The sequence below is a fragment of the Myotis daubentonii genome, chromosome 3 (assembly GCF_963259705.1).
Source record: "Myotis daubentonii chromosome 3, mMyoDau2.1, whole genome shotgun sequence".
NCBI lineage: Eukaryota > Metazoa > Chordata > Mammalia > Chiroptera > Vespertilionidae > Myotis > Myotis daubentonii.
The window spans coordinates 64,905,213-64,928,360 of record NC_081842.1 but is presented as its reverse complement, the minus strand read 5'-3'; the positions used below and the strand labels follow the sequence as shown (position 1 = coordinate 64,928,360).

Genomic DNA, 23,148 nt, shown 5'->3' with positions numbered 1-23,148 from the left:
ATGTCTTAAATTCTAAAATTCAAGAACTTTATTCTTTATTTGTGGCCTCCCTATGGTAATTTGTGCTTATTTCTTATGATCTTTTAAGGGAGAAAAAGAAAAACTTTCATATAATCTCTTTGTTTAGATGAAGACAATTGTTGTAAATACCACATTCCCTTCTGTGAGAGAAAAGGGACATTGATAGAGAGCTTTTGAGTGAGTCTGCAGTATTCCAGCCACCCTTTCCTCACATGATTTCCGTTATCCTCAGCTCCATTCCTGGTCTTATTCATGAAAACTTCTAAGAAGTAGTGCAGTCAACCACAGATCACTGACTCAGGCCAATGAAGACACATCTCCTTTTCATGTTTATTTCATTTTGTTTTAAGATCACAGAAGAGCAGAGCATTCATACATGTAAAGTAACAGAAGAGAGAAACAGAATTTAAATACATTGAAAAAGTAAAGAAAAAAGCTTTTTTTAATTTTAATTTTTTTTACACACACTGCGCTTTTTATGTTCCTTCACAGAGCTAGTATCCAGGGGAGGGGAAACCCACCCAATAAACAAAAATTAAAAACCTTGAACAACCAAAAGAAACACAACAAACAACAGAAAAATGGCCATGTGTTTTATCAAGGAAAGATCTGTTTATGTCTACAGGGCTGAAAAAAGGAATATATTTATATATTTATATATATTTATATGTATATAACACTGTTAATAAGGAGAATTCTAACCAAGAGCAGGATTTATACACCATTCAGTACAGCAGTGAGGAGGAAGGGGTGAAGCACTGGGGGTGGCGGGAGGGAGTTGGAGGTTTTCTCCCATGCTTCTCTCCCCCTGTAATTTCCTGCCTTCCACCTTCCCCCACTCCCAGTAAATACTTGGGTGGCAGAGCTTGGCCATCATTCACCAGGATGAACCACTGATATTCTCTGGTGAAGAGCAAAGACTTGGGGAAGTGGGTTCAAAAAGGCCCCAGGTAGCTTAGAATTACTTCCACGTGCCAGGAAGCTAGCAGTTCCAGGTGTTTTCATTTGCAAGAAGCAGATTTGAACTCTGTGCCTGGCTTTACATAGAGAGGGCTTGTGCAGAGAAGAATGCAGCTGCAGGAGCAGATGGAGGAGCACCACTCAGAGAGAGGCACCTCTGAAATGCCCATGGCAATGGGGAGCTGTCCTGAGGGCAGGCCATCCCCGCACTCAAGGAGAGCTCTGGAAGTACCTAAGTAATGGTGTTCCCTTAGCTACATATAGTGATAGTGATGCTGGAAGTTTTGTGTAATCCCTCCTCTTCAGTGTACAGAAGACTCTGATTCTTTCTGTTCTCTTAGGCAATGCATAGAAAGCTTCCATTGGACAGATGCTGAATTGAGCCTCTAGGATGGTGTGGAGCTATACTTTGAGGGGTCAAGACAAGAGGGTCTTTGCTCAACCCATCCAGAACATGGCACAAGTAAGTAATTCTTCATTCACCACGGAAGAAACCATCCTTTCTGCTTACCCTCTTCTCAGAGAACTTAATTTCACTTCTGGTGTTTGGCCTTCACGACAACTCTCAAATATTCAGCTCTGTAACCTCCTAAAAAGTGTTTATGTTTAACTTTTCTTTAGATGGTATCAATTTGCACTTTCTGAAAATGAGGTTTGTTTTCTTTCCATCTACTTGCTTGACCTCATAGCCTATAATTCAAGTTCAGGGAAACTTATGCCGTACAAAATTCCTTCCCAAGCAAAATATATTATCTTGCCAGTTTCTCACAGAACTGCCTTTTAAACCACATGCTTACTGTCATCAGCACAAGCAAAGTATTTTCAAGGACATACATTGACCACAGGGAGGCACTTGGCCCAGGATGAGAGAAAACTGATGTTTCCTTCCCTATGCACAACTTCCTCACTTGTGACGTGCACAATACACAATCTGGTTGTTTTCCTTCCTATGAAAGGTTATTACAATATAATTCAACAGTTAGATTTTACGATAAATAAGGAAACATCTCTAGCTATTTCAGTGCCTTCAGTTTAGTCTTAATATATCCCTTTTCAACATTGCTGAGAAGTTTTGATCAGAAGAGAATTGCAGAACCAGGCCAGGGATCCTATCTATATTCTAGGACGATTTGGCTTTAGAAATGGAGCTGTTGGAATGATGGTTCTGAGAAGAGAAGATAGTCCACAGATCAAACTAGAGATGACAAATAGCTGCCTGGAATGATTCGCTGGGCACAGCACTAACAAAAGCATCACATTCTTATGTAGAATCAGAGAGCTTAGAGTTGAAAGAGGTTCTAGGGATGTCATGAAAATTCCTCACTTTCAGGAAGAGAAAACCAAGAGTCAGGAAGGTTAAATGACTTGCTTAGGGTCACATAGCTTGTTTGTGGTCAGATTCAGGGCTAGAACCCAATTCTCCTGACTCCCAACCCAGTACACTTTCCACTTCACTTTAGAGTTGCCATGCATCTTGAGTCAAGGCGTGTATTTTAAGCATGTTATTCATTTGACCTAAATTTCTTTTTATAATAGTCCTTTCAGAAAACTCATGTGGTCCTTGAAGTCATCTCTCCTATGACTTTTTATGAATCAGTTGTTTAGAATTTAGAAAAAGTCTATATGTCTGTTAAACATATCAGACATTTCAAAAAATTCCAAGAGAATGTGTCTGAGAGGGATATGCCCAATTAAAATGATTTTGTCCTCATTTGCAATATTCAGAATAGATATGTAGAAATATAAGTCTACTGGATTAAGTAAAAGTAGTTATTTCCTAGCATGATTTAGCAAGATATTTCCCAAAGTTCCAACCTATTTCTTATATTCCACAATTTCTTAGGATTAAGATGACAAAGAAGCTTTCATTTGGATGGATGGAAAATGAAAACAGAGTAATATTTTCTGCATCAAGGTGTAGGTGACTTCCTTGGAACTCTTTCAGTAAGATGTCTTAGGTGGTAAGTAAGAAGTATCAAGAAAACATTTGGGAGTTGATGCATCAGATACATATGAGCTCTTAAAACTCCTTCCTCCCTATCTCATCATTTCCCTTGCTTTGGAGTCAGGTGAGAAAACTGTGGAAACAGTTGGGAGAAACTCCACTTTGGTCCTGAAGAAACAAAGAGGTGGCTTCCTGTGACATGAGCAGGATATGAATCCCTAACAGTTCCTGTGGGTCTGCTTCCTTTGCTGGGGCAACCTTGTGTTTGGGCCATTAGTCATACTCCTTCCCATTCTGACTTGTGAAATGCTTTGGTTTTAATTTATTTTTATTTATTTTTTTCTTTTCTAAGATTCATAGGTTTAACTGAACTTGAGCCCTGCCTGAAAACTGAAGTTTACATAGTTTTTATTATGTACATAAACTAGTGATTTACATTGATTTACACATGATTGGTGCCTAATTTATTAATCAGCACACAGTATGTAAATATGCTGAAAGGAAATCAAGATTTTAAAATAAGTTTTCCATAATATCCACAAACATTTGCACTGGTGTAATATCAAACCTAAACCTAATGTTAACATCAGCTTCCCGGCCAGGGGGAAAGTAACAGGCATTGCTGGGTGAAAAATTCTTTCTTGAATTTCAGTCGGCCACATTTGACAGCAGAGCTACATACAAATGAGAATGGTTTGCCTCTCTTTCACTAGTATGCACATAAATGTAAACTTCATTTTGCATTTTAGGGAGACATTTACAGATATTATGCCAACCATGGTGGAGAATTTACATCACTGGGGCAAAAGCAGTCTTTGGAGGAGAAATATTTTAAATACTTAAGAAAGAAGGAGGTTTTCTAAACTGATTTGCATTTATTAATTTAGGCTCTTATCTCACTATTTTATGATATATTTAACATTTGTTCCAAAATAATAGTAGTTTTTATGGGTCAGGTAATTGCATTATACTTTTATTTCTATAAAAATGATAGTTATTAAGAACCTAGACTATATCTAAGGTAAAAGGTTATGAAGAGAAAAATAAGGCCATGGTTAATCCCATGGAACATGGTTCGTAAGCAAATTGCTTTGAAACAAAAAATAATAAATTGAAAAAAATGGGGCTCCATGTCTTTCTAAATGAATCATAGCTCTTTTTTTAAACCAAATTCAGTACTTTTCTTCCTTTTAAGTTTAAACCATTGTTCTAGAGTCTTCTAATACACATACAATTGTAAATATAGCATTTGTAAAGATAAGATTAAAAACAATACATACACACATATATTATTTTTCCACAAATAATTCAAGGCCTGCAAAAAACAAAATAGAAATTCTGGGAGACAAGCCAATAGAAACAGTCAAACCACAACCAATCTGGGGATGGAAACTGTGACTCTGGAGTTGTTTATAAGCTAACAACTCAGTAGGTGATAACTCAGATACAATTTCATGCTGAGGAGTTTAGTTTTTGTGTGCAAAGGAGGTAAATCCATTTTTGGAGGAGAAACAGATTTTTGTTTCTGTCCTCCAAGAACGTGAAAATCACGAGTACTTTTACAAGGTCTCTATGAATAGCCCCAGTTGTCTGAATATGTAGTTTTTAAAAATGCCCATGACAAGGGTGAAGTCTGTCTGACTTGGAAGAGAAGGCAAAGGTCAACGGGACGATTCTTTCCAACAGAAAACTCAATGACTTTCCCATCAGCCTCAGTTCTTGTAGGGCAGCGGGATATTATGTGGCAAAACAAGTAAGACAAAAACCTTTTGATGAACAATTGTCCAGAGGATGTATTTCTGCAGTTGTAAAACCTAGGATTAGTTCTCATTCTTCAGGAAGTGCCCTGGATCAAGGGTATTTCTGCTTTTTTAACAGGAAATCAAGTCTAAGGATTTTGTTTTATGAATGGTGAGGTGCATTTTGTGTTCAAAGAACATTAAATCTATTAGCCATTCAGATTAATTGATGCACTTCACTCCTCTCAGAGCACTGATACTAACAAGTTGGTTATTTTTAGTTTAGGGCTTAAGCTTTGATTACCAATGGACAAGATTCTTGAGGGGATTTATACAGCAATATGATAAGCTGATGAACTAAATTTCAAAAGTCCCATGTTCAAACCCAATTTCATGGTGACAGTCTGATGGCTCCTACCTGTTTTTTTCTGATTTTTCTCCAATCTGTATTCTGCATTCTTCACATTGCTTAGAGACATTCTCATACCTATGAGATTTCTGGGGTCACTGTTTGCTCTGAAACAGGAGCCAGGATGAATTTTTTAAATCCCCAGCTCTTGCCAGAAATATATGCAACACTACAATATCCAGTATATGTTTAATTATGTTTAATATATGGTTCATATTAAAACTCAGGAACAAATGGTGCCAACATGGCAAAGACATTCCTTTCAATGGCATATCTCCTTCCATAAAACCAAGACCTTGTCTTTATGATAGGGTGGGGATGAAAAGAAATCTAGGTGTATGATTAAAATCTGTGACATGCCACTGGGATCTGTTCCTGAAACTGACACTAAACTGAATTAAGTCCTGTTACTCTTCGCTTCTTATATATCTTTAAATTAGCATGTACTTCTTTTGAAGCTTCCACTTAAGGATATGGCTGGCTCTTCATATATATGGGGAACATTTATCAAGGATGATAAACTTTTAATCCTGTACTAAGAAGACCAAACTGTAGAGAAACCTCTGATTGTCAGTTAGTTGATGCTGCATAGGAACATGGCAACCTCCCCTGTATTTTAGTAGTTACCTGTCCTACAGCAGGATTTGCCACAAACACTCTCACAGATTCCTAAGTCCAATTTGTTCTTCAATTTCATGTCTAAACTGCAAAATCATAAAAGAAGGCTGGTGAAAAACTTCTAAAATAGAATAAAATCTCTCAGAAGAGATGAAAAATACTGCCTATCAAGGCAATTGTTATGTTCATAGACTTATCACAAAAAGCCTTCAATTAATAAAATCTATCAAGAGAAATTTTCTTTCCTTCCTTCCTTCCTTCCTTCCTTCCTTCCTTCCTTCCTTCCTTCCTTCCTTCCTTCCTTCCTTCCTCCCTTCCTTCCTTCCTTCTTTCCTTCCTTCTTCCTTCTCTCCTTTCCTTTCTTCCTCACTTCCTTTATTGATTTGCAGTTCTGAAGTTTCCTGTTTTATATCACATGGCAGCTATTTTTCAGGTTTCAAAACTTGGTGAGGTACCATATCTGGCTCTGCTAAAATACTGTCAATTATGACCTCAATAATAATCCTCTGTCCTTTTATAAACTCAGTCACTTCCAATGTCTCCTATAGGGTTGGTTTCCTGACAAAGCTATCTACACACATAGAGCCAGCTCTCTGCAAGGCCTTTCCTAAGAAAATCCTTCTGATGTTGTGATGATGCCAAGCTTTGTGTTAATCATACAATTTCTGTGTAAATTATTAAAAGCTTCCTGGCTCTTTTGGTTAAGACACTAACTCTCATTTCAGTGTTAATGACAAGATGATGCTTGTAGATGTGGCCTTAAACAGCATATTCCCCACTGCATCTTTTTCAGGAGACTAGAAGCGAAAAGTGAGCAGGGAAATTGGAATGTAATTTCATTCCTAGTGGCCTGGCCTAGGATAAAGATGGACTACTATGACCAATGTTGCTGCAGACACCAGCAGTGGAACAGGAGCGAGATAATGTGGGCAACCAAATAAAGTCTTAGCCTAGAAAACCAGGACAAAAGTCTGCAAAGGAGCACAGGAGCTGATTCCTTTTTGTTATGGTCAATGCATTGTATTGAGTTCTGTCAGCATCTCTACAATTCGAGTTAGGATCTGAGCCCCTGCTCACGTTCCCTGCTTCACTCACTCTCACATATCCTGTCTGAAATAGGAAACAATCTCTGCTCAGAGGAATCTATGGGCAAATGCAGTGTTATTTGAAAATTAGGGAGGGAGCAAAACAGGGTTGCTTAGGATCTCCACATGGCTCCTCCTCTTCCATTGGGAGTTAACACTGGGAGACCTTCCTGCATCTGGGGATTTACTCAGCACATGCTGCTCACCCTGCAGCAGAGCAGGACCCAGCCCGCAACAAGCCAGCAAACCTATGAATCCCTCAGATTCATGGAACAAGAGTGAAATCAGAAACCTTTTCTCCTAGGTCGCCTCATCCACATCACCGATTTTCTCTACTGTTTGCTCACCCCATCACTAGTAGGCACTTTCATTGACAGTGATATTCTGAGTGACTCCTGACTGGGTTCTGATGATTGGACTAGGAGAAAGATGAGGTTCTGCCCTTAGGAGGGGCATAGCATGGTGTGAACACACACCGATGTTGGGTGACAGCCACGGATGGGGAAGGGCCCTGCTCCTGGCCTCCTTCCCCACTCTGCCCCCAGCAACGTGTCACAGCTGCGTCTCACAATTACAAATGCAGGACAGTATCTACAGCACGAAGTCTATGTACACATGGACCATTCCCTTGGCATGCTTGAGAGAGACACACACACGCACACACATGTACACCCACGTGAGAGCGAGAGACGCGAGCACGCACGCACAGCAGAGAAAATTAAAATGGCACTTCCTAGCGTTTGCGGCATGACTAGTGCTCAGGGTGGTGGGAGTGAAGAGAAGTGTGTGGGGGGGTGGAGATAAAAAAGGGGGTATCTGGGATGAATGTGGGGAGATAGAACACACTGGAGTGGGAGGAGATGTTCTTAAAAGTTGGTGATAGTGGAGGCAGAAAGCCAGAGAAAGGCTCAACACAGGACTCCGCTTGGATTCCACTGATAGTCTCAAATGGTTACAAGTCAGCTCAAATGAAAACAGAGGAAAAAGTTGATGGCAATATACACACAAAGGCAAGACCTTGTTTCTTTTCCCCTCATGATGAAAAAAGATGAAGGAAGGATCAAGTGTGTGGGGGAGTTAATATCCATCTGGAACTTCTTCACTTGTCCTAGTTTTACACCTGGATGTCCTTAGCATGATGGGTCTTCACACAGCATATATCTGCTTAGACATACACATAGCCTAATAGAACTTTTCCCACCCTGAATCATACTCAAATGGTTATTGATGGACTCGAGAATTGTTTTAAATGTTGTATTGTCTTCTTCCTTTTTCTTACTTCCCCCTTTATTTATAAACACACAAAGTTGTGAAATAAACAGTCTCCCCCCATCTCACTCTCTCTCTCTCTGTATCCTGTGTGACGCATATTTTGTGTGTTTTTTTAAATTATTTTAAAATTTTTATTCTATTAACATTTGCTGAGAAGGCAGAGCAGAGATGCTGCCAGCAGCCACAGTGGTACGGCCAGACTGATGGATCCATTTATTCCTTTCGCCGACCCAGGTCCTGCAGAGCAAAGGAGAGAGGGAGAAAAAAGAGAATGGTTACATCTGGCCCACTCTGTGTTAGAGCTGACTGCTGCCCTGTCAGAGGTGAGGCAGGTCTGGTAGGCACCAGTGCCTCCAAGTCAGTGTGTTTATGTACGGCTCAACAAGGTCTCACATTCCTTCCTTAATCCTTCTTCTTGAACTGTAAATATCTTAGGAATTATCATTGGTTCAAACATCTCTAGATACAAAATGCTCTCATCAGAGAATGTCCTAAACTAGCTGTCCCTGGCGTGTCTGAGGGCGTGGCAGGCCCCTCCTCACCCAGCCTCCTCTTGCATGCTCCACTCGGCACGGCAGCCAAAGCCAGCACTCATTAAGATTCTAACCATTGGTGAGGGTCTTCTGCAGCCAGACACGGGCTCCTCCAGCTGACTTATCACAGCATCTCCATCAATAAAACATGGAACCAATCTGTGACCCTCTTGTTTCTCATGGGGGAAGCTGTAATTATTTATTGGTTACAGGGAGGAGAGCTCTTTCCAAGTAATATTTATGACTGGTGACACTTGAGCTTCAAGGTGGAAAATAAGTCAACTCACTGTAGAATTTTAAGAGACAGAAGGGGATCACCTGGTCCAAACTCTAACTCTGACAGTTTAAAAATCAAAAGTAAAGACAACAACAACAACAGAAAACAACAAACAAACACGACTTAGGAATGTTAAAGAGGCAGGTCCAAACCAAAAAAAAGACTAAGCTTGAAGTTGCCCAGAATTCGACCTGGAGTGACAGTCTATGTGACTGGTTTTCCCCAGGTGGACAGGATTGGGGTGTGTAAGTGTGGCTATAGATCCAAGAGGGAGATTGGATTGGAAAGGAAAGAGGAGAAGCAAGGTATGTGTTGACAGAATGAGGAGGATTGGGGCAGAAAATGTTGCTCTGAAGAGCTTGTCTCCTATGCTTTGCTTCCACTCTCTCCTTTTGTATGGTTCTTTTGTAAAGATCGTTTAAAAAAGAAAATACTAGTATTTTTCACAACCAAGACTTTGGGATTGAAGACTGTATGTTTAGATGATGACATTCAAAAGAGAGATTGGTGTGACTATAATTATGGGTCACTTTGAAGTTTTGAGGGCACATACGCAAACGAATCTGTGTGAATGAGTGTATATGTGAGTGTGTGTTTAAACTTATGATGGTTCAAGTGCAATGAAGTATCTCTGGTTATGTGAATGTTGTCAAAACTGTCAATAAACATACCAGATTAGAGGTAAAATTACAGGGAAAGTGTTGAAATAAAAAAAACATTCATATATATATATATATATATATATATATATATATATATATATCGTAAATTATAACAGCAACAACAACCAAACAAAACCATTAGATAATTAGGTAGCTCTTACTGCAAGGTACTGTTATAAATGCTTTACAAATACAAGCACACTACCATGCTGTGAGGCAGGTACTCAATGAGCCCAGTTTTACAGCGAGATAACAGAGGCAGAGAGAGATGAAACCTATTGCATAAGTTTACACAGCTAGTAAGCTGGGGTTTTCACCCAGGCAGCTGGCTCCAGTCTTTGCCTATCACCACTACACAAGTTATCAAGCGAAGGGATGCCAATGAGTCTCTGGGCCAACATTTGGCAAATGAAATTTGTCTTTGCTTAAAACAATAGCCAGAACAAACAAATCAACATGAAGACATCCATTATCTTTTTTAAAAAAGTGATTTCAATAGAACATTTAGACTAGAATGGCATCTTCTAAGCATTAAAAATATTACTATAAAATATGAATATATACAAACTTTGAACAACAAAGTTATAGTATAAAATGAGCTTTATTATAGGTAAAGATATGAAACGGCAGATTAAAATTTTAAATATTCAATCAATCAATATTTTAATTTTCTGAATGGCTATAGGATCATCCTATCTAATAAAAGAGAAAAATGGTAATTGGTGTACGACGATACCCTTTTCATTGGCTAATCAGGGCTATATGCAAATTAACTGCCAACTATGATTGGCAGTTAACTGCCAACAAGATGGCGGTTAATTTGCATATGTAGGCACAATGCAGGGAGGGGAAAGGGAAAGCAGGAAGAAGCCCCCTGCCACTGACAGTGATCAGAAACCCAGGGGGGAGCTAAGAGCTGGGGGGCAGGGCAAAGGCGGCCCTGGGGCCGCCTTTGCCCTGCCCCCCAGCCATGATCAGAGAATCAGGCGCCTTTTCCGCCCTGGCCAGTGATAGCAGGAAGTAGGGGTGGAGCCAGCAATGGGAGCTGGGCTCAGCCGAAGCTGGCAGTCCCGGGAGCTAGGGGTCCCTTGCCTGGGCCTAAAGCGGAGCCCACGATCGCGGGGCCGCTGCAGCTGTGGGTCCCCGCTGCCTGGGCCGGACGCCTCAGCCAGAGGCGTTAGGCCTGGGCAGGGGCAGAGCCTGCAACCGCGGGGAGCTGGGGGTCCCCTGCCCAGGCCTGACACCTCTGCCGGAGGCCTCAGGCCTGGTCAAGGGGCCGATCCGGTGATTGGTGATCAGAGGGTGATGAGGGTCAACTCCTCTGGCCGAGGCATCAGGCCTGGGTGGGGGGCTGAGCCGGGGATTGGGGGGATATGATGGTCCCCTTGCCCAGGCCTGAAGCCTGGGTCAGAGGCGTCAGGCTTGGGCGGGGGGTGGAGCAAGCGATCAGAGGGAGATGGGGGTCCCCTGCCCAGGCATGATTCCTGGGCCAGAGGCCTCAGGCCTGGGCGGGGGCCAGAGCCAGTGATCGGGGGGAGATGGGGGTCCCCTGTCCAAGCCTGACACCTCTGGCGGAGGTGTCAGGCCTGGGCAAGGGGCCGATCCTGCGATTGGAGGGTGATGGGGGTCAACGCCTGAGGGCTCCCAGTATGTGAGAGGGGGCGGCTGGGCTGAGGGACACCCCTCCCACACACACACCCAGTGCACGAATTTCGTGCACCGGGCCCCTAGTATTAATATAAAGGCACTTTAGCTACCTTCAGGTTCATGCCTTTCATGAGGAGTTAAGGTTCAAGAGGATCATGTTTCCTGCATGATGCACCTGATTAGGAATTGTGATTAAAACCCAAGTGTTCTGAGCCTTACTCACCCGCTACCTGCCTCCTCCCTACCTTTGGCCCTGTGGTATCTTTAAGCTTTCTTAATGGCAGCTCCCAGGGCTTCTGGCCCGAAGGGCATTTTAGTTCCTCTATATGCTGTAGGTAGCATGAACTCAGTGGCACATTTGTTTAAATTAGTGTGTCAGTGAAGCAGAGAAAGACTACACACAAACTTATGTCATTCCTGGTTAAACAGATTTGAGATAGGGATGCTGTGAAACAGAAGGTTTCCAGAAAGACTCTAATCCTGCCTATTTCCTTAACTTTATTTTTAGTGCTGGTACAGACTAGATTATCATAAGGCATCTTGGAGTTGAAGGTACCTGGGAAGTCTAAGAAGCCTAGTCTTGCCATTTTTTTGAAGGGCAGTAAATGTTTGAGAAAGCAGAAATTCCATCATTGAAATATAGACATATTTGAACCTAGATAAACATGTTTAATATAACATTTTGCTAATCATGTACATACATAGGTACTAGAGAAGAATATATGTTATATGCATATTCATATATGTACATATGATATACACTGGTATTGTTGGTGTTTTCATACACATAATTGAGAATAAACTATCACTTTCACATGATATTCTATGTTACATATAGGGAATCCAAGTATATGACTATTAATAATCTTTAATTTTATCCTTAATAAAATTATAACATAGTTGAAGTGAATTCTGTAGATCTGTCAGTTATTATTTTTTAAGTGCTCTCATATAGCTAGTTGATGTACTTATATGACTTGCTCTTTTCACAATTGGTTTTGAGAGTAAGTAAATAGGCTTGAAAAAATGCAAAGGTAAATGGGAGACAGTTGGGGAATCATCACAAGGGGGCATGCAATTATAGATATTTATATATGACTGTGTAGGAGAGTACTTCGGTTAATGGCCATTTTGAGGAAAATAATCAGCTAAATCATTAATTATGTTTTAGTTCATAGTTATGAAATTTCTGCTTATTTGAGGAAATGCAAATGGTAAAACTTATTTCCCACACCAGATGGCCAGGCTTAGCAAGTATTTTCCCATACAGACAGATAGAATGAAAGCAAGAGTCTGCAAACATGAATTAGCCTTAAGAATAGATGGGCAAATAGAACCACAATTCAAAAATTGCTACACGCTTATCACATAACAGACAAATACCATATCTTGATCTTCAGTCATATTCTATATGTGTGTTTGTATATGTGTATGCACATGCTTACATGTGTGGTATCTAGTAGATATTCAACAAATGGTAGCAGAATCATTATTGCTATTAACTATAGCTATCCAGATTACAGAAAGGCACAAAATACTCCTGAATCCAAGGGTTAGTTTGTGAATTGGGTCAAGGCTTTCAATGTTTGACCTAAAGGGGCAAAATTTAGCTGCAGGAAGATTGAAAGTCTTAAGTCAACTCACCAGGTCTAGGTTCTCAACCCCAGGACAGGATGATAAATGAGATTGTGTCAAGGTGAATGCTAGATTACACTTTGCCATCATAATGCTTAAAAAGGGAATGTGTGACTCAGGGCAAGAATGATATAGCATCCTGAAATTGAGGAATGTGAGTATTTTTTGGCAAAGTGTATATACTACAAACCTGATGCAGGATGCTGAGCCAATTTATCAGTCTTTCAGTAAAATCCCAAAGTAAGGACAGGTGATTTTTCAACACCTGCTTTAGAGAGCACACTCTTAGTGAAACTTTGTGATTCAAATTTGGACAAGATATTTCTGTTGATCTCCTGGATATTGAGGGCTCATTTCAAAGACCGGGGGCTAGATGTATTCAATATAATCATTAGTCACACCCTCAGTGACTGTTGGGCAAGCCTTTCATCCTCTAAGCCATCGAGGTCAATCATAATTTTATTCCTGTACATAGTTCAGCCATACAAGAAAAGAGGGAAGGCCAGACAAGTTTAAGTTTGAATTACTCCTTATAATTACTAAGGGCTGACTGAGTGACTGAAAATAAGATAAAAACTTAAACAACATAGTTAACACTTGTTAAGTGGGAGAAAAAAATAACCTCCCACATCTCTCTTAAATATTATCCAGATAGACACATAGAGGCCTGGGAAGCCATGTTTAATTAAGGGAAGCCTGAAAAGATTGACTTTGGCGCCATCTGCTGTCTATATTCAGCCAGTTCAGCTTCCTCTGGCTGAATAAATTGAGAGTAGAACAGGAGATACATTGATGTTTTCCTTGAGCCCTGTGTCTTAGAATTAAATTTGGGCTCCTCCTACATAATTCTTTATGCATTATCTCCCCTCTCTACAAAGTGAGTTTGGGGTAGGGTTTCACAGTAAAGTTGGAATTATCACATCTTTTCCATCAAAATAGCGTCAAATATTTTGCCATGCAAAATTCTGAAATTTTAGGCCAATACTTAGAATTCCTTTGGGTGACACTTGGAATTTATCTCAATGGTTTCTGGAGAAACACACACACATACACACACACGCGCGCGCACACACACACCCTGTTCCTTATTTTTATATCCACACCAAAGCCCTGAGGTATCCTATGTTTCACTACTTAAGATTCAACTATAATTGATAATCATGGCATTTGGGAGAGAAGGGCTGAAGAGGGCAGTAGCTTAGGTCTTCTTGCCCCAAATGATATTAGTTCTATGTATATATTTCTGGTTGCCTCTTCCCTGCTGCCTTCTGTGGGGACTAGCTAGAGCTGATATAAACAAAATGCTGGCCCTTTCCTGAATAAGCAACGTGTCCATAATCTCTGTGGTTCTTGGTCACTGGTGGGGTCTAAATCCCACAAGAATCATTTTCACTATTGATAATGATCTTGGTTGTCTCATCTCCTTTGAGGTTCAGAGAAGAAGACATCTTCATAGGAGACAATTACCAATCCAAGTGGGTGGCCACAAGGACTTAAGGAGGGTGGTATCTGGCCACAAAGATTCCTCTGTGGTTCTGGTCTGGAGATTTCTTTTGGACTTGTAAAGAGGTAATTGGTAATTGTTTGCATTTTAGGGTCTATTTATTGAAGCTTTAACCTGAGTGCATTGTTGTAGGGAAAAGTGTGTGAATGACGTGCCACATGGCTGATGGAAGTACATGGGGCAGTTGGAGGGCAATTCCTAGGCGATCCCAGCAACCCTGGTGTACTACAGCAGAGTGAGGGTAGATGAAGACCTGGGAGAATGCTGAGGTAGGAGGGAGTATTAAATTCTAAAGTCTTTCGTTTTAGGAGACCCTACTCTATTTTCCTTAGAAATATATCCACTTGAATAGCCAACAAGTAACAGTAAAGTCAGTTCTATGTAATTGGGCAGTGAACATTTCCAAAAAGTATAACTCTGCAAGAATCAACCATGGGCACTTAAGACGAGGAAAGTGGGAGGGGGATAAGTTGCTCAGTTCCAGACATTCAAAAGTGAACAACTAAAGCAATAGAGTAGACATGGGTAGTAGAGGCTTTTTGTGAAAGAGAAAGTTTACAATTTTGGAATAAATAGTGGCAAATGTGTTATAGAAATTATTTTCACAAACAGTTGAGATGAAATAAACTTCAGTATATAAGACCCTAACACACTGCTGTGAAATTTTAATTTTAACATGTAGAAGGTAATTATAAATAAGAACCATACCTTTTTGCTTGAAGTGCATGGTCGTGCCAATTTCTAAAAAAGAAACATTTAGCAAAACAAAAACAGGTAAAAATTTTTACCAATTGAGAATAAGCACAAAAGTAGCCTGGTACTCTCCACTTAAAGGAGAATGAGAGGAAGGGTGGAAAAGCATTCTAGTAGAATCACATATTGATAGAGATGGAAAGAAAGGTATGTGGAAAGAGATTGGTTGGTTGGAACAAATGTTGTGCATTTGGAGGTGGCAAAATCAATTTGTAACTACAAATACTTGATGTCACATGTTAGTATATGTGTAGACAAGTGCAAGCACTCTGAGTATGGCATGAAGATGAACTCTTGACTGCAATTTAGTGAAATGATAGAATGTGTCTGGATCCCAACACCATCCTACCATTTTGCCCCTGGTTGGCTCCACTCTTTCTTTTCACCCAAAATGCTAAATGCGTTCCAACTTTAAAGCTTTTGTACGTGCTGGGTCATCTGCTCGAGATGCTCTTTCCCCAGATCTCTGGATGGCTCACTTGGTCACTTCATTTAGATTTCTGCTAAACTGTTTTAGTTACCAGTTCAGGAAGGACTTCTCCCATCACTTTATCAAAAACCGATACCCTGTTACTTTCTATTCTTTTACTCTGACTTATTAATATTAATAGCACTTAGCACTACTTGGCATCATGTTATACATTTACTTAGTTGTGGTAAATGTATCCCTTAGATACTTTAGAGGGCAACAATAGCATCTATAATAATGAAAGTGTAATATGCTAATTAGACCAACCAGCCGAATGGCCTTCTGGACGTCATTCTGGACATCCTTCTGGATGAAGCATCAGCAGCAGAGGCCAAGGCAGAGGGTGATCAGGCAGGCAAACAAGTGGTTGGGGCAATCAGGCAGGCAGGCAGAGTGGTTAGGGGTGATCAGGCAGGCAGGTTAGCAGTTAGGGGTAATGAGGCAGGCAGGCAGAGGCGAATAGGGGCAATGAAGTGGGCAGGCGGGTGGTTAGGGGCAATCAGGAAGGCAAATGGTTAGGAGCCAGCGGTCCCAGATGGCAAGAGTGTGCAGGCTGGGCTAAGGGGTCCCCATCCCCACTCCGTCCTGCACCGTGCATGAATTTTTTTGTATATAAACCCTAGAGGCCCGGTGCATGAAAATTCATGCACTGGAGGGGGCGGTCCCTCATCCTGGACTTCCCCCTCTCACAGTCTGGGAGCCCTCAGGGGCAGGAAGTAACCTGGTGATCAGGGGAAGGCAATGCCCCCATCAGACCTCTGCTGCTGCCATTGCCAGCAGCACAAGCCTGGGGGCAGGCCCGGCCTTTCCATGTACCTGCCACCCCGATGGGGCTGAGGGAACTGGGGGCTGCCATCTTTGAGGGTGTGGCAGACAATTAGCATATTCCCTCCTTATTGGCTGTAGGTGCCGCCATCTTTGCGATGGTGTGAAGGTCAATTAGCATATTCCCTCTTTATTAGATATAATTTTGTCAACCATTGTATTGATAGTGCCTAAATTAGAGCCTGGCATGCAGTAGGTACCCAATACATATTTGTTGAATGTATAAATAAATCCCAGAATTGTTGAATCTAAAATAGGTCAAATACTTGTATTTCCTTTTAAGTTGCCTTATCAACTAAACCATAGTACTTTGAGATCTGTAGACGCCTATATGAAAACTTTCCATAGGATACCACTCTGAATCTGAGGACCAACTGAATGGTTGGTCAAATACAGAAACCCAAACCAAGGCTGCAGAATATGATTTCTTTTTCTTCTTGAAGACCAAGGCATCACCTTGTGTCCCTGAATAATATACTTTCTCTAAGGAAGTACATTGATTAGATTCTGAAGACAAAGAGAGTATTTGAATTGGACATCTAGTGGACTCATTGTCCTGTTTGAAACTTCTAGGATAAACACCCAAATTCTTAGCAGGGCACCTGTGCCTCTGCCCCCTCTCCTCTCCAGCCTCATCATTGTTCATCTTCTCTCCAATCCAGACCATAAGCCTGCCTTAATTTCTCTGTCCTAGGGCCAATGGCCCAACAATATTTCTACTAGAAATTTCACTCATCCTTCAGAATTCAGTTATAACTTCCAGAGGGAAGATAGTCTCCTTGGTAAAATAAACTCCCTATATTTCTGCTCTCCTTCATAACACTCATCTCAGTTTTAATTTCAAGTACATGTGTCTGAAGTTCTGATTAACGCTCGTCTTCACTACGGGACTGTGGGTGCTGTGGAAGCAGGGGCTGTGTCTGTTACGTTCCCTGTTGGAGCACAGCCAGTGCAGGAAGGCACTCCGAATGCTCACTGGGTCACAAGAGTAGATCTGTAATCACTGAAATCTGAGAAAAATAAATATGCCAAGCACCCTCCTAACAGAGGATCTGAGACTGTTAAAACAACAGAGAACCTGAATAGCTGAAGTCTAGATTCTCTGACTTAGCACAAATGGGTCAGGTCCTCAGAAGGAGGTGTGCAGAGTTTCTGAGGTTCAGTGCCATTGATGAATCCACTCCCTCATGGATCTTTCATTTGTCTATCCAAAGAAAGTCACATGGCTATAAGAAGAGCACAATTGTCCTAGTGTCTGAAGTCTTGAAAATGTTTGGCTGTAATTCAGCATTAGTAAAACTAGTGTCAGCCAGACTATTCATAAGAGCAAGCTGTGACTACACATGAGGACAGTTCCCCTAAACCGGTCGGATGCGGGGTGGATGTGGAGGCCCAGTGTGAATGCCCCATTGTATCACCATTCCTGTTGGACCTCCAGATGCTCTTCTGAAGATGCTCGATCATCAGCACCTGCCCTTAGTCCTCAAAGAGCTAGTCCATTGCCTGCAGAAGTATTGCAAGTCTTCTGCGTGAATGCCCATACAGAGGATGGAGGGAGAATTCTGTTCCTTTCTGAGAAGCCTGTAACTGATGTCACTCTCACCACAGATATGGAGCCAGGTTCCATCAAGATATGAAACGCCAATCTCCACCTTTTGACCTCACTGATCATTTTCCCACTGATGTTCCAATTGTATATTAAACACACCACCACTTGTTGTTTATTTCCACAATACCTGCTCTGACAACTTTTCCTGAAATCCACATATTGCCTTAAAAATTGTTGAAAAGGCACTATAGAAAATATGCTCATCATAATATGTGGCCCAGAGAGATGAATCAGTTACCCAATGTCACACAGCCTGAGGCAGAGTTGAGACTATAATTCAAGTTTCCATTTCTCCAGCCAGGATGCTGTCCATTATTCCTCAATACATCCTAGTATTTTTCTGAAATCAAGGCTATATCTATAGTCCCAACAACTCTAGGGTTATGACTGGCACATTGAAATGATTCAGAATTGACTGGGAAGAGTTTGGCTCTTATGCAAACTCTTTCTTGGGGTAAGCCTTTTAGTTTATTGTTCCTTAGAATTTGTAAGAACCTCTCAAGGTCACAGAGTGGTGCTTTTCACCCAAAGAAGCCTAATTCCTGATGGTACCATCTTTATGTAAAGAACACTTGTTTCCCCTGGTCCACATGGAATCATTGCAAGCAATTGTTCAGAAACCTGGGCTGATAGGAAGACCAATGGCTTTGCTTAAGCTAGAAAAAAAATCACTTAACCTCTCTTTGCCTTAGTATCATCATCTGTAAAATACGTTTAATCAACATGCTCCTTATAAATTTGTTTTATCAATTATATAAATTATCATACTATACTCAGAATGCTGCCAGACACACAGTAGGTGCTCAATAAATGAGGGTTGTCAGATTTGTGGTAAAATACCTTCTACAGGGAAATATCAGTGAAAGTTTGGTGGAAAAAGAGAATTAAAAAAAATTGAAAAATCTACTGCAACAGTATAGATGAACAAAACATTGAGAGAAGCTAACACACTGAAGTGATAGCGAAGCAGACTGGTCAGGCAGCATTTTGTTCAGAAATGTGCAGGGGTTAACCAGTCACTGGCACAGGCTTGGGTGCGAGTCTCTGTGGCCTAAACAGATCTTTTAATTGATCTCCAATCAATTAAAAAGAGATCATTAAAAGAAGGATTTAAAAGTATTGTAAATATTACACTATATAAATAAAATACTATAAAATCATGCAAAATATGCATTTGCTTGAAAATCTTCAATAAGCAAATTAGCTTACCACTTAAATTTTAGGAAGTCCTCCTCATTGCAATGAATGAACAGGTTTGTGAAATTCTAATGGTATTAATCTTTGGAATTCCATTTGTCTTTAGGAAAAGAGGGTGGAGTGCTTATTTGGTACTATTCTTTTCTATTTATCATATTCTGTTGGAATAGAACATTATTCTTTTGACGAGCAAAATCTTGATTTTTTTTCTTCTGTTTGTCACACATATGCCCACTTTCTGTTTTGCTAAGAAAGAGGTGTTTAATCATGTAACAATTTTTTCCTCACAGAGGAATGGCTTAACTGCCTCCATAAGAAAGGCTAGCTGCACACCAGTAGCTGTGGAACTGATTTCTTTTCTGTCTGGCTCTTTGAAAATCTGGTTGTGTGCTGCCATCTTGTGTTCATACTAAGACATAGTCCTAGCCACTGTCTAAAAGAATCTCCCATGTCCACCAGGTGGCAGTAGTTGGAAAAATAAAAGCAACATTTCTTTTTTTTCAGTCAGGGCAGGACCAAAATGTTACTTTCCAAAAGGGAGTCTTTCCTATTCTTATAGACAAGAAAAAAAATTCTTTTGATCCTTAACAACTAAAAATTACTATTCTTTTTCTAGTGCAAAGTTCTTGAGAAAAACAGCCTTGTCAGGGATATTATTTCTGTAGGCATTCCTTGGACATACTCATTAGACCATACCTAAAACATATAATATGTATGCCTTTCAGGAAAACATCTCTCTACATATCTATCTTGCTTTAGGAAACACATTTAACAAGTAAGTGTGGCAGTGCAGGTCCAAATAATAAAATAAAAAGATAAATCTACTGTAGCTATACAATGGATAAAACTTTGGGGGAATCTAGTACAGAGAAAGTTCTAGAATTCTCTGGAATTAGCATGTGCCTAGATATTACCTTGTGATGAGAGGGTTCAAGGAGGCAATGGGGAAAGAATCAACACGAGAAAAGGGAAATGCCTTCACAAATTTATTTATGCTAACTTTTTTTTTTTTTTACTTTTGATTTTTGGAGAGTCTATATCCATCCATGTTAGACAAACCTACAACATTAAAAAGTGCTGATTTAGCCTTTCTCATGGACACAGATGATGTCTTCCGGTTCACTACTGTAGCCTCAGCTCAGTATTTCTCTAGCACAGAGTAAGTGTCCAATATATTTGCTGAATAAATATCCAGAGTGCATGAGTGAATAATGAACCAATGAATCAATCAATTAAAGCCTCAAATGCTGCCCTAGCTGATTCTAGGCAGGGGAAGATTCTATTCTCCTTTTGGAACCACCATGCCTTAATCCTAAGGTTCAGCCATTTGAAGAGTCATATGGGGCTAGGAGGCCCTTTCATCAGTCTCCAAATCCTGGCAGGTAGAACATTTTCTGGAGGGTTGAGCTTTATTTAAGAATATTCTCATGGCTAACTGAATTCTAAACCTTAGAAAATAAAAATCCAAGCTTATTTTTTGTTCAGAGGCTAGAAGATTTATTCCTTCCCTTCCCTCCAATACTTCTCTCTCTCTCTCTCTCTCTCTCTCTCTCTCTCTCTCTCTCTCTCTCAATGAAAGTGAGTATTGTGAAGATAAGAGAGGCTTCCTTAGTAACTCTAGAATTTATAGTTTGATAACTCCCTTATTACCTGAGAAAATTTTCATATCCATGTTTATGAACAATTTTGGCATTTGCCTGCATTGCATTCTATCTGGGAGAGGAGATGAGGGCACAGCAATCCCATAAAAAGAATAATTGATTTTTCAGTGCTTTGACTCTTGATAGCTTCCTTCCAGTCCTCTGCTTATATGCATTCATTCTTGCCCACATGTAGGATATTCAGAGTGTGGGGGTTCTTATTGTTTGCATAGTTTTTCTAATTCCAGGGTGTATACTTGAACATAAGCAGATTTTTTTTTTTTTTTTTTACCTCCCACAGCCATTTGAACAAGGAAACATTCTCCCTTCTGCTGTGCAAGGCACAACTCTTTCTAGAAGGCCAGTCTCCTAAACAGGCTTTCAAAATGACATATTAGAGAACTAAAATAATTAATGGCACTTTTTTTTTTCTGGGCAAGAATTAGCAAGAGTGCTTATTCAGGAGAGAGGGAAGGTCCACATTCAATAGGGATTGTATACTCCACTTGACTGGAAAGAGTGGGGGGCGGGGGTTTAAAATCATGAAATTCAATCAAAGAAACAAAGGTGAAGATACCATTGCTATTGCTTCCGCCCTCACCACTGTCGAGGACCTGAAGCATAACATTTGTGAAGATCCTCCACGGAATTTTTAGTTTTTGTGCTCTGACTCATTTTTTTTTTGCCAAGATTTGGGGAAAAAACAAAACAAAACAAAAACCACCTTTATTATTATAGTGGTTAAAATGGGGACATTTTTTAAAAATATATTTTATTGATTTTTTTTTTTTTTTTACAGAGAGGAAGGGAGAGGGATAGAGAGTCAGAAACATCAATGAGAGGGAAACATCGATCAGCTGTCTCTTGCACACCCACTACTGGGGATGTGCCCGCAACCAAGGTACATGCCCTTGACTGGAATCGAACCTGGGACCCTTCAGTCTGCAGGCTGATGCCCTATTCACTGAGCCAAACCAGCTAGGGCAGGGACATTTTTATTAATTAAGTTTTCAAAGCCACACTTTGCAAGTTATTAATTTCTTTCTCAAAGGTTTCTCCACTGTATTCAGAGACTTTAGGGATTAGCAGTTTCTATTTACTTGTATTATATTATTATTATTATTATTATTATTATTATTATTATTATTATTTTTATTTTTATTTTTATTTTGACATAGAAAAGGATATGCCTGTGATTTCTGTTTAGATTGTTAGTTTTTTATTTTCTCCCATGCATTATATTCATGTTGTATAAACCCTAATGCCTAATATTTCTAGAGTCATGTGCTCTGAGAATCACAGCGATCAGTCTAGGTCTAGCTCAGGGAGAAAGAGCCAAAATAAAGAAATGGCTCTAAACCTCAAAAGTAAGGTTATTCCTGCGTGTGTGTGTTCATTGATGAACCATTGTCCTAACTACTAAGAAAATTTATCAATTTGGTTTGGAAAATGAAGAAGCCTTAGCATGTCATCAATGTTGAGAAATGAAGTTGGCCTCCCTTAGCTAGATTTGGGTCAAAATCTAGTTACACTTTACTTTCAAATACTTATACGGGCTTTCTGTATTACAGTTGGCTTCAGATGTTTGATGCTATTTTGGGGTGTGTCAGTGACAAAAATGATTGACCAGGATATTGGTCACCTTGGACATATAATGATAACTCCTTGTTGAATGAATGAATGAATAAATCCAAACCAAAACTAATGCTGACATAATTTCTCCTTATATAATGTAGGTAAAATATTTGAGTCTCAGTCCTTATTCTCATTATTAGTGGGCAAACCCTCTATAAACCAAATGTCCTATACTGAAGAGAATTAGAAAAAAAAATAAGTAAAAAATCATTTAATTAAAAAAAAGACAAATTTACAAAAGGAAACATGTTAATACATCAATTCAGAGAGAGCATGTAGGAGCTCCCACATCTGAAAGGAGGATTCTAACTGTAAATCCTGCAGGTGACACAAGGCAAATCTCTTGTAAATCTAAAGAAATCTCCTGAAAAAGTAAGTCAGATTTGATTTAGGACCTGGAATTGCTGTGAGTGTGCCTGTCACTGAGGGGGGAGCCCTGGCCCAGGCAGGAGGCTGTGAGTGGGCGTTTCACTGAGAGGAGAGCCCTGGACCAGGCAGGAGGCTGTGAGTGGGCGTTTCACTGAGAGGAGAGCCCTGGACCAGGCAGGAGGCTGTGAGTGGGCGTTTCACTGAGAGGAGAGCCCTGGCCCAGGCAGAAAAGCTGCTGCTGCGCCAGCCTCAGCCATGACATTGAGCAAGTCACAGAAACATGCCCGGCTGAGAGAGGGCAGAGAATAGAGGACAGTTAAGGTGTTTTCACTTGAATGTTATAT

At 40.3% G+C, this 23,148-nt stretch overlaps 1 protein-coding gene and 1 non-coding gene across 3 annotated transcripts in view; both read right to left on the bottom strand.

Moving 5' to 3' along the window:
• Positions 1 to 327: 327 nt before the first annotated feature.
• Positions 328 to 23,148, bottom strand: part of LSAMP (limbic system associated membrane protein) — a 651,671-nt gene continuing 628,850 nt past the window's right edge. Inside the window, exons 8-9 of one of the 2 annotated variants that reach the window (XM_059687782.1) lie at positions 15,016 to 15,048; positions 328 to 8,286 (exon numbers count right to left, since the gene is read on the bottom strand). In XM_059687782.1, the coding sequence (XP_059543765.1) occupies positions 8,189 to 8,286; positions 15,016 to 15,048 (131 nt within the window). In that variant the 3' untranslated portion in view covers positions 328 to 8,188. The remainder of the gene's footprint in view (positions 8,287 to 15,015; positions 15,049 to 23,148) is intronic. The other variant, XM_059687783.1, reaches the window with a different exon arrangement.
• Positions 19,371 to 19,507, bottom strand: LOC132232178 (small nucleolar RNA SNORA41). The gene has a single exon (XR_009452320.1). It is a non-coding gene; the product is annotated as a small nucleolar RNA SNORA41 (small nucleolar RNA).